The 12,368-nt window shown below is 37.8% G+C and overlaps 1 protein-coding gene across 1 annotated transcript in view; it reads left to right on the top strand.

Annotated features, from left to right (window-relative positions):
* The first annotated feature begins 1,254 nt into the window (after positions 1–1,254).
* Positions 1,255–12,368, top strand: part of LOC149143355 (uncharacterized) — a 28,772-nt gene continuing 17,658 nt past the window's right edge. Inside the window, exons 1-3 of the mRNA XM_089451783.1 lie at positions 1,255–1,580; positions 1,683–1,787; positions 1,875–2,014. Of these exons, the coding sequence (XP_089307909.1) occupies positions 1,286–1,580; positions 1,683–1,787; positions 1,875–2,014 (540 nt within the window). The 5' untranslated portion in view covers positions 1,255–1,285. The remainder of the gene's footprint in view (positions 1,581–1,682; positions 1,788–1,874; positions 2,015–12,368) is intronic.

Genomic DNA, 12,368 nt, shown 5'->3' on the forward strand with positions numbered 1-12,368 from the left:
GATGAGGACGAACTGTGTTACAATCATTATTATGTGTAATGTTTCAGGGGAACCCTTCACACATCTTCAGGGACTAGAAGATGGGTGAAGGTTCACCCTAAATGTTGGACATATCTTCCTCATCAGCGACAATAACCATTTTACCATGATACTACTAACTTGTAAATAGGCTTTCTTACAATAACATGGGCCAATACCATGGCTTATCAACACCACATGCCCTAAAACCATTTCTTGTTTCACAATCAAGATATTTTATAATTTTTATAATTTAATTTTATTACATTTTAGTAATATCTTGTTATGATATGTTATCTAAACATTTTGACTTCGTCAAATTACATTAAAAAAATAAAAACTAAAAAATTATTAATTAAAAAAAATTGATTTAATGAAATGACTTAAAAAGAATTAAAAATTAATTAAATAACTATAATTATTAATCATTAAACCAACCTAGATCCATCTTATATCAAGATCTGTGAAGCTCTAAGAGGGATCAAATCTCTCCAAGCGTAAAAAAAAAAAGTTTGCACCTAGATAGATTCACTCTATGGGCACTTGATAGATCTAAAGTTAAATAGATCTACACTCATTTCTTTTACAAAAATGAAATTGTTATTTTTGTAAACTTGGTAGGATTACATTTTCATTGTGTCCAATCACTCATATTAGGGAAGGAATTGAATGGATAACTTCACATCAAAAAATGTAAGTTTGCACCTAGATAGATTCACTCTATGGGCACTTGATAGATCTAGAGTTAAATAGATCTACACTCATTTCTTTTACAAAAATGAAATTGTTCCTTTTGTAAACTTGGTAGGATTACATCTTCATCTTCTCCAATCACCCGAATCAGAAAAAGAATTGAATAGATAACTTCACATCAAAAAATGTCTTAACCAAACACCCCACTATCTATCCAAAAAATTGAAATTATTAAAATTTAAAAAATAAAAAAATTAATATAAATCATTTCCCCACCAACAATAAGGTCATGGCTAACTTAGTCACGCACGCCATGACCCTGTACACTTCCATTATGTCACCAAATCTTTATAAAACTTGCTTATAACCGAAGACTCCTAGGTATTTTGATAAGCGCTGATAAGAGCCCACAAATTGAAGATCGATCCCCACGTTGGTAAATATCAACTTCTCTCTCTATAAATATATATTCTCTCAGTCTATCCTGCTTTGATATCGATCGTCCATTCAACTCGTTTTATCTGAAAGATTAAGAGTGTTTGATCGGACACAGTGTTGACAGAAACAGAGCTCCATGGAAATCGTTAAAAGCTTCAAAGAAGAGTTTCTGGACCTGGAGATGGGTACTTCCACGGTTAAATCCCTCAAAGAAGAAATTATGGACTTTGCTAACGGGTTTGAGGCGGCCGTCATAACCTCTAAAACCTGCGAATTAGTTTTAATTATTCTAAGTCTCGTTCTGCATCTCTTCTTCATCCATGTCTTTCTTGCCCTTCAAGCCCGCGTTCCAGCTTTCTCGAACTTCATAGATTCGCAATGGTTGCTTGATGAAGCATTCAATGTGTACTATGCATTTGCCCCTTTGATATGTAAGTTGCTATGTTTGTTATATATTATTGACATTCCCAATCCAATGTATATGGGATTTAATGCCAATGATACCTAATATTTATGTTTCACGGCTTTGGCAGTTGCACATTACTACTATATAAAGAAGTACAGAGGAGAACTAGTGCCCGTGGTATTTACCATTTCCAGCAGCTTTGCCGTTGGATTAATATGTGCTCTTATGAATGGTGGGTTTCTGATTTCTCCCATTTGCTCATATTTGAATTATGGACCAGTAATGCAAAATAACTGTAGAAATATATTGAACGAAACAGGGAAGTGGGCAAGGGAGTCTGCGATCATGACCGCCGCTGCTATCATGATCTTTAGGTATAAGAATCGACGTGATTCCAGTGTTCGCACACGCATCATTTTCGGAGGAGCCGTAGTTTTGTTTGTCTTTCTTCTGGTTCAGGTATGTTACGATTGGCTTTGATGTTTTTTTTTCCCGTGTGGTTCACTAGACAAAGTGGTTGCTGGGTGGCCGTTAAGTCTACGAAAATATGTGAGCTTGATCAAGGGTATCAAGTCTCTGGACACAGTGGTTGTTGGGTGGCCACTAAGTCTACGAAAATATTTGAGCTTGATCAAGGGTATCAAGCCCCTGGACACAGTGGTTGCTGGGTGGCCGCTAAGTCTACGAAAATATTTGAGCTTGATCAAGGGTATCAACCCCCGCTGCCAATAGTTGGGCCTAACCTCAAGGGCTACGAAAATATTTGAGCTTGATCAAGGGTATCAAGCCCTGCTGCCAATAGTTGGGCCTAACCTCAAGGGCTTCGGGAAGAATTGACCCTAGGTCTAAGCCCAAGAACTTCCGGAAAAATTGACCCTATGATTTCGAAAAAAATGAAAAGCTACTTATTTGACCAATTGAACTAACCCTTAGGAATTCTAGATTTGATAGTTTATTTTTAGAGTTTACTCATTTTAAATTTGATAATTCATTTTAAATTTAATAATTTATTTTTAGAGTTTATAAATTTAATAAATTATTTTTAAAATTTACTAATTTCTACATTATCAATTTTTTAATCCTAATTCTTCAAATTTTAACTTTAAATTTCATACTTTACCTATTACTTCATAACAAAGTCCATAGGGCATCAAATTTGAATGCATACTAATACATACATATTCATGGCAGATAATCATACCATTGGAAAAGCTGAAAAGGATGATTTACGATAGTTGACATTGATGCGTAATTTTCTCTTTATGCGTGCAATCCGGTAAAGTCATATTACTGCAGGACGAACCTAGACATGTGGGATTAAATATTTTGATCAAAGCTTACCTATTGTAGTTATTATTCTGGTTGATTCTTATAGTTTATCATGGGACATATTAGAGGTTTTAATTCCCTGTGTACGTCAATGTCTGCATTTTTTTCTCCAAAGGGTTGATATTTAAGTTGATAAACACCACTAATACAGAGAAAGAATGAGGCAACACCAAACGTATTCTAATTTAATGAAACTGACTTATTTGATTTTGAAACATTACTAGTAATGGCCCATTTATGAGTTCAGCCACTATTACATATACATTTACTCTTGAGATATAAGTCTTAGCATTTACAGTTAACTTTATATATTTTCTTTTTGGAATCATACCATAGTACCTTAAAAAAATTTGTCCTTACAGCATTGTAATTAAGACCTTGTAGAAGATGATGAAACCAAGTAATATGTTTTTCTCATATTATTACTTTCTTGTTCCTATATAAGATGATCATTCCATCCAAACTCTATTTCCTTTGGTATTAATCCTTTGTTGCATTATTGTCTTTCTCATCATATGTGGTTGAATAATGGTTTTGTGATGCTATGGTCTAGGAAAATTGTTGATTATTCTATAATTTTGATAATGTCAATGTTTATTTTATGTTTTTCATTGAAAGTATTTTTGGTACTGAGTGTGTCAATATGACTTTACATATGATGGTTTACTTTTACTCTACACACCCATTATATTTGTCTTTATTTCAAAAGCAAAAGAATCCTATATTTTCTTTTCTTTTATGTATCTTTGATAGCTTTAACCTTGAGATATATTACTATCATATTTGCATGTATATCATTTAGTTGTAGGTAAACTTCTTCAAATATCTTCTATTTACCTTCTTAAATCTTGTCTTATTTATCCTTTTGAAGTTAATGTGAACACATATATTAGATTGTAATGACCTTCTTCAATTCTAGATTGCATTTCTAGTTTTACCTTATTAGTGTTTAATTATTCCTCGTGATTATCACAACTTTTTTCTCCAAGTATTTTTTATAGTCTCTTCATCCAAAATATATTATTTTCCCTTGATTTTGACAATGCTTATTTTCTTCTTTCCATCTCTTGACTTCATCAAGTAGTGTTTTTATTCTACTTTTCTAATCTACATATTTATTTATCTTTGTTTTTTAATTCTTCCATTAACTCATCCTTTATGACATCCCTTTGCTGCGATTTCCTTGGTTTAATTTTTGAGCCTTTTTATACAAAGTTCTCCCATGCCAAGTGTTATGAGTTAAATAATTAAGTTATCACAATATACCTTTAACCCAATATATGTCCCCTAGGGTTAAACCATAATACCGTCTTTTAAGAAGCTTTGTCCTAAAAAAATTGCAATTAAAGGCCTTACATGTGATGAAAATAGGTAATATGATCTTATTATATTTCTACATTATTGTTCCCATCCATGATGGTCAATCCATCCAAACTTGATTATTTTTGTTCTTAATCCTATGTAATTGTTCAGTAATCTTATTTTCTTTCATTCCGTGCATTATTGTTGTGACTTCTTCAATTTGGTATAGTTGATGATCTTTGATAATATCGTATTGGATAGGGTTTTGTGATACCATGTTCCATGAAGATTGTTGGTTATTCCATCTTCCTAGAGAATGTTGGTGCCAATCTTTTAGTTTTCTTGAAATATTTTTTGGTAAGAAGGTTATTGATACGAATTCTTTGTCTTTGAAATATTTTAGTTTCTTTGATTTTGTACACCCATTACATTTGTCTCATTTCTTAAGACAATAACATCCTCTATCCTCTTCGTTTGGCTTTTTATTACTATAGCCTTGGAGATAATACCATCATATTTGACATGTACATCCTTTAGATCCATTTCAACTTCTACAATTATTTTATGCGGACCTTATTTAGTCTTATCTTGTTTCCCCTTATGAACCTACAATTTGACAATTTTTTAATCTAGATAACATTTTTGTCATTTTATCTCATCAATATTTATTTATTCCTCAACTTTCTTCAAAATTATTCTCTGTGCATTTTGGTAGTCTCTCCATTTAAGATCTTTGGTTTTTATTGATATTGAAAATGTTTATTTTCTTCTTTCAATATCTTGAGTTCAACTAGTGGTCTTTTATTATGATTTTGTAATCTACATATTCATCTTTCTTTTTAAGTTCTTCCCTTTACTCATCATCTTCCTACATCCCTTGTTAGTATTTCCCTTTCCCTTTTTTCTAAATCTCCTTAATAAATTATATAATCCCAAATTTATGTCTAACAAGTGAGTGTGGAGAAAAATTCCAAGATAGATAAGGGAGATGAGTTACACAACAACTCAAATAATAGAAGAAACTCCTCCAAATACCCCAATATATTTATACATCCAAATACATGTGCCTCAATAATGACTAGATGATCTCTATATATAAATCATATCTTAGGCACTAAGATCTAGGAACCATAAATATTGAGAGAAAAAAGAGAGAAAACATATATATCTACCAAAAAATTGAACATAAACTACACAATGAATGTGTCACAACATAAGAAAAGAATATAATTTTTTATTAAATGGAGAAATCTTTTCCAACAATATTTTAGTGGACAAATTTATCCTTTTGCAATTTGAGACTAGTCCATCTATTGTTGTTGTGCAAAGGAACCCTGCCTGGAATCCGTGGCCACAACCGTCTTCTTGACTTGGGGGCGAATCATAAGGAAAACAAATTCCTTGGTCTTGGAAATGATCTTACTGCATTGCTTTGCAGTGATTAAAGAGATGGCAGTAGGTGGGGCTACCTCCGGTATCTTGTACAAATTATTAGCCAAAGTAATAATCACAGAGTGAGGTCTAGACTCATATACAACATGTTGCTTACACAAGTATGGTTGTCCTAACAATACATCATAAACTTCAAGAGGACCAATGTCACACAATACCTCACCCATGAAGGACTTGATGCTATAGGGAAGTCAAAAATGCTGGCTAACGCGAAGATCTTGTCCTTGGTGAAGCCACCCATTGGTGTATGGTTGTGGATGTGTTGTAATATTTAGTCCCAGTCACTTCATGACTTCTGTTGAAATGAGGTTCTTTTGGCTCCCGTTGTCAATAATGAATTGTAGCGGAGAACCCTTGACCCACATATGTGAGTGGTCGAGGTGTTTCCCCTCCTTTGGGTCTTCAGGCTCAATTTTTTGGATCTTTGTGGTGCCCACAGTGGCACTAGGCTCTGCATCACTGATCTGCTTCCCTTCGTTAGTACCCTTATTGAGTTCTGATTGAGAGTCGAAACTTGCATCTGATTAGGAAGCCTTCATCTCGACCACTAGTGACTTCTTGGCCGAACACTCACTTCTATTGTGAGTGGAGCTCTTATGCAACTCACACCATTTTCCCATGTCCTTCTTTGTCTTTGTGGTGTTGTTCTTTGGTTACAGCTTCGACAGGTTGTCATGGGTAGCCCTGCCTTAGTTTGGTTCCTTGTTTTGTGGTTTGGGGGCACCTTTTCCTTGCTTTGGATTCGTAGCTCCAAAGTCCTGCTTCTTTTGTTTAAACTCCTGCTCAATCTTTATAGCATACCAATACGTCGTGTTGAGCGAGGAAATGTATAGGAACTCCATCTCGTTCTGGATGTACTTGTGTAGACAGTCGTGGTACTTGACCACCAAATTTTGCTCAGTATCCTTGATACCAAGCTTTGTGCGAATGGTAGGGAAAGTATTTGTGAACTCCCACACATCTTGGTCCCTTCCCGACTATAGTGTGGTCCATATTATGTATTTATCTTCATAGCTCCTGACAGGGTAATATTGTTCCTTGATGATGTCTCGGAAAGAATTCCAGATGGGTGCAGCTAAAAACAGCGAGGGTTCGCTCTCATCCTTTTGTTCACAATAGGTTTCCCACCAATCCTTGACGTGTGGGGCAGCTTTGAGAAGTGAAAACGTAATATTTTTCCCGATTAGAAAAGTCATGAACTGAAAAATATCCTTCCAATATATTTAACCATTTATATATGACGTTTGCATCTATCTGGCCTTCGAATATGGGAACATCGAAGTTAACTTGTACCTTAAAAGGAGCGACACCTCCAAAGTGGCTATTGGATGAAGATGCATTTCCTGTGGGTAGCCGTCGAAGGATCTCAGAAAAGTTATCCATCATCGCATCCTCTGTCACTCAAGAGCTTCTTCGAGCAACATTTTGAAAGGATCTCCTGCCCTTCGTCTTTATTTTCTTCTGCGATGGGAGGTCATTGGTTTTGCGAGGCCGATCCTACAATGGTTCAACCAGATTGAGCCCTAATTCCTTATACCCTCACCTCGTTGGGGACATGCAAAGAAAAACAGAGAAAGAGTAGATCGCTTTGATACCACTAATCCGAACTTAAAAAGGAATGCAACAACATACAAATATAATCATAAACAAAGAGATGCGGCATAAAAAAACTTCATTTCATTAATGGAAAAATATTGAACTATGCTTACAAACATACTGGAAATAAGATAGCTTGGGCAATGATAGCTTATCTCTGAGGAGAGATTTGGTGGCTACATGCCTCTGAACTATGTTACAATGAGGCTCAAAGTCTTATTTATTATTGAGAAGCAATGGAAAACCCTAAACATCCAAAAACCTAACCCTAGTAGATGAAGCGCCAAACTTGTGGGCCTTGTTTGGGTAAATTGGTACATCAACTTCCCAGGGTTGTAACTTTGGCATACGATCTCTGTTTGGCTATAACAATACCTCGTTTTGAAGATCTAGAAGAGAAATTTAAATAAAGATGCGTGGGTCATTATGGGATGTTTTAGGTCTCTCTGTTTCCCCTAAAAACACTTTTTAGGGCCTCAAAATGGCTCCGGAAGTTCAGGAGCCAAAAAAATGAAAGAGACAGTGTTGGGGGTCCAAGTGGAATAGGGGGGTGGCCACCAATATCCACCTAGATCATTCCTCCCTCCTTAGGAAGCAACGGTCCCCATTGCATTGAGTGCCTCCATGAGATGGGGAAACGTTTGTTGAACTAGGTCCCTGGTGAGCCACTTGCCTCAGTGAAGGTGTATGGCCCATATAAAGCGGGTGAAGCTTGCGGTGGGGCCCAACAAGGTGCTCTCTCTACAAATTAAGCCAAACTTTGTCACCCACCTGGAACTTGTGTGGCACTCGATGTTGATCATGGCGCTGCTTGTACTTAGCATTGGATCTGTCCAATATATCGTGGACTTGTTGGTAGAAGTGTTGAATGCGCTTAATGAAGCTATTAGCCCTTTTAGCTTCGAATTGCACATTAGCTGAATCTACCTGCGTGGCTGTAAATAGTATGGTCACATTAATGGTGCATAATGGCTAAAATCCCAACCCTACCTTAAAGGGGTTGTGGCCTATTGAGCTGTGGAGAACTTTGTTGTAGTTGTGTTGGACATAGGGTAGACTTCCATCCCATGTGTGTGGATACTTCAAGTTGTACATGCGCAAAATGTGTATGATGATTCTGTTGAAAACCTCTTTTTGGCCATTAGTTTGGGAATGGAAATTCGTGGACTTAGTGAGTTTTGTATCCAGCATAGACCAGAGACTTGACCAAAATGAACTCAAGAATCTACTATCCCGATTTGAGATAATGGGCTGTGGGATCCCAAAGTGTACCCACACTCACTCAAAGAAGATCTTAGCAGTGGTCTCTGCTAAGATACTCCTCTTGCAGGCCGCCATGATGGCCATCTTAGAGAATCTATCGATGACCACGAAAACACAATCGTTTTCATGCTTAGTAGAAGGAAGGCCCGAAATATAATCCATGGAGATAGATTCCCAAGGCTGGATAGGAGTGGGTAGAGGAGTATATAGGCCTTGCTTCTTGATGGTAGGTTTGGCAATGGCGCTGGCAGTGCAGGATCTAATGTACTTCCCAACACCTTGACGAATTTTCGGCCAATAAAAATACTTCTGCAATACCCCCACTATTTTCTCTACTCCGAAATGTCCAGCGATCTGATTGTAGTGCCCCTCCCAAATCATCTTGGCACGCTCACTTGAAAGAACACATGTGTCCTAAGTGGTATAACAATGCATCCTGAAGGTGAAAATTTGGAACTTTCTTCCCTTCCAAGAGTGTCTGGTATACGCTGTCGAATTCTAGATCGCTCTTGTAAACATGTGGCCACCTCGATGTCTCGTGCCCACAGGAGTCAAGCACAGTGGTCAGCGCCGTGACTAGTGGTCTGCTGAGGCAATCAGTGACATTATTGGTGCTGCCCTTCTTATACTTAATGTTCAAATGGAACTATTGCAAATAGTTGGACCATTTCTGATGGCGATCATTCTGCAACTTCCCTTGTGTTTCTATGAACTGTAGAGGTTGATGGTCTGTTTGGATGACCGTTTCCTTCTCCACAATGTAATGCTTCCATTAACAACAGGCCTACACAATGGAATACATTTATTTTTCATAAGTGGGGTACTTTCGAACTGTGTCTGAAAGTTCTCACCGTGGTAAGTGACTAGATGCACATGTTGAGTAAGAACTGCCCCAATAGCATAATCGAAGGCATCTGTCTCAATCTCAAATGGTTGTTGCAGGTCTAATAATGTGACCACTAGTGTAGAATAGAGACGATTCTTCAACTCGAAGATTGCTCACTACTAGGTTTCCAACCAAAATAACTTTTCTTTCACTCCATCCTTGGTGACTTGACTTAAATTCCAAGCGATATGAGAGAACCCCAACACGAACTTGTGGTAGAAATTGGCAAGAACCAAAAATATGTGGAGCTCTGTTAGAGTGGTTGGGACTGGCCAATCCTTAATGACTTGTATCTTGGATGGGTCCACATGTACACCCTTCTCATCAAATATGTACCCCAAATATTGAACTTGGGTTAGGCCAAAGGTGCATTTCTCCAAGTTAGCAAACAACTTGTGTTTTTGAAGGGTTTGAAGGACCTGTCAAATATGGTGGAGGTGTTCTTCCCAACTCTGACTGAAGATCAATATGTCATCTAAATACACCACCACAAATACATTGGTGAAGGGCGGCGAGATGTCGTTCATAAGTCTCGTGAACATTGCAGGGGTGTTCGTTAATCTGAATAGCATGACCTACCATTCGAAAAGCCCTTCCTTGGATTTGAATGCAATCTTCCACACATCAGAGGGTTCGATAGGCACCTGGTGATAACTTGACTTCAAGTCAATCTTGCTGAAATATTTGGCCCCCTTTAGCTAGTCTAGAAGGTCATCAATCCTTAGGATTGGGTACCTATTCTAGATATTGATCTTGTTTAGCGCCCGATAGTCAATACAGAGTCTCCAGGTCCCATCCTTCTTATGTACCAATACAATCAAGCTCCCACAGGGTGATGAGCTTGGCTTGATGTGCCCTTTCTACAGTAGTTCCTGAATTTTCCTCTTGATCTCATCGTTCTCTAGATCAGAGCATTGATAGATCATTTGATTAGGCAACAACACACCCATGGTTAGATCGATGGAGTGCTTGACCTGACATTGTAGAGGTACCTCTGTGGATGAGGCAAAAATGCCTTTGTACTCCTCCATGACATCGTCCATCTGTTGTTGTTGTGCAGAGGAGTTGTGGCCATCACCTTCTTCTTGGCTTGGGGGCGAATCATAAGGAAAATGAATTTCCTGGTCTGGGAAATGATCTTACTACATTGCTTTGTAATGATCAAAGAGATGGTGGTAGGCAGGGCTACCTCTGATATCCTGTACAAATTATTAACCAAAGTAATAATCATAGAGCGAGGTCTAGACTCATATACAACATGTCGCTTCCACAAGTATGTTTTCCTAACTATACATCAAAAAATTCAAGAGAAGCAATGTCACACAATACCTCATCCATGAAGGGCTTGATGCTATAGGGAAGGCGACACTGCTGGTTGTGAAGCCACCCAATGGTGTACAACTTTGGATGTGTTGTAGTCTTTAGGCCCAGTCTCTTCATGACTTCTACTGAAATTACATTCTTTTGGCTCCCACTGTCGATAATGAACTGCACAGATAACCCTTCACCCACATCTGTGAGTGGAAGTGGTGTTTCCCCTCCTCTGGGTCTTGAGGCTCAACTTTCTAGATCTTTGTGGTGGCCATGGTGGCACTGGGCTGCACATCAATGATCTACTTCCCTTTGTCATTCTCCTTATCGAGTTTTGATTTCAAGTCATAACCTGCGTCTGATTTATAAGCCTTCATGTCGGCCACCAATGACTACTTAGCACGACACTCACTTGTATTGTGAGTGGATCTCTTATGGAACTCACACCATTTTGCCATGTCCTTCTTTGTCTTCGTGGTCTTGTTCTTTGCTTGCAGCTTCGACAAGTTTTCTTGGGTAGCCCCGCCTTGGCTTGATCCCTTGTTCTGTGGTTTGGGGGTGCATTTTCCTTGCTTTGGATTCGTAGATCCAAAGTCCCGCTTCTTTTTTTTTAACTTCTTCTCAATGTTTACAGTGTACCGATACGTTGTTCCAAGTGAGGAAATGTCCAGGAACTCCATCTCGTCCTCGATGTACTTGTGTAGATAGTTGCAGTACTTGAGCACCAAATGCTACTCAATATCCTTGATACCAAGCTTTGTGCAAAGGGTATGGAAATTATTTGTGAACTCCGACACATCTTGATCCCTTCCCTTCCGTAGTGTGGTCCATATTATGTATTTATCTTCATAGATCCTGACATGGTAATATTGTTCCTTGATGACATCTCGGAAATAATTCCAAGTGGGTGCAACTGAAAACAGTGAGGGTTCACTCTCGTCCTTTTGTTCACACTAGGTTTCCCACCAGTCCTTGATGTGTGGGGCATCTTTGAGAAGTGAAAATGTAATTTTTTCCTGATTGGAAAAGTCATGAATTGAAAAATATCCTTCCAATGGATTTAACCATTTATCTACGACGTCTACATCTACCAGGCCTTCGAATTTTGGATTATCGAAGTTAACATGTACCTTAAAAGGAGTGATGCCTCCAAAGTGGCTGCTGGATGAAGATGCATCACCTGTGGATAGTTGTCACAGGATATGGGAAAAGTTATCCATTATCGCGTCCCTCTGTCGCTTGAGAGCTTCTTCGAGCAACATTTTGAAAGGATCACCTGCCCACTCATATTTCTTTTCATCTGCCATGGGAGGTCATCAGGTTTTGTGAGGTTGATCCTACAATGGTTCAACCAGATTGAGCCCTAATTCCTTATACCCTAACCTCGTTAAGGACATGCAAAGAAAAATAGAGAGATCAGAACACTATAATACCACTAATCCAAATTTAAACAGGAACGCAACAACTTACAAATATAATCATAAACACAAATATGTAGTAGAATGGAAAAATACTGAAATATGCTTACAAACAGAATGAAAATATGAGCTCGGGTGATGGTAGCATATATCTGAGGAGAGATGTGGTGGTTACATGTCTTTGAACTATGTTACAATGAGGCTCAAAGACCTATTTATTATTGAGGAACAATGGAAAACCATAAACATCCAAAAA

Source organism: Pinus tabuliformis, chromosome X (assembly GCF_031772625.1).
Source record: "Pinus tabuliformis cultivar Carrire ecotype Pingquan chromosome X, CPIR1, whole genome shotgun sequence".
NCBI lineage: Eukaryota > Viridiplantae > Streptophyta > Pinopsida > Pinales > Pinaceae > Pinus > Pinus tabuliformis.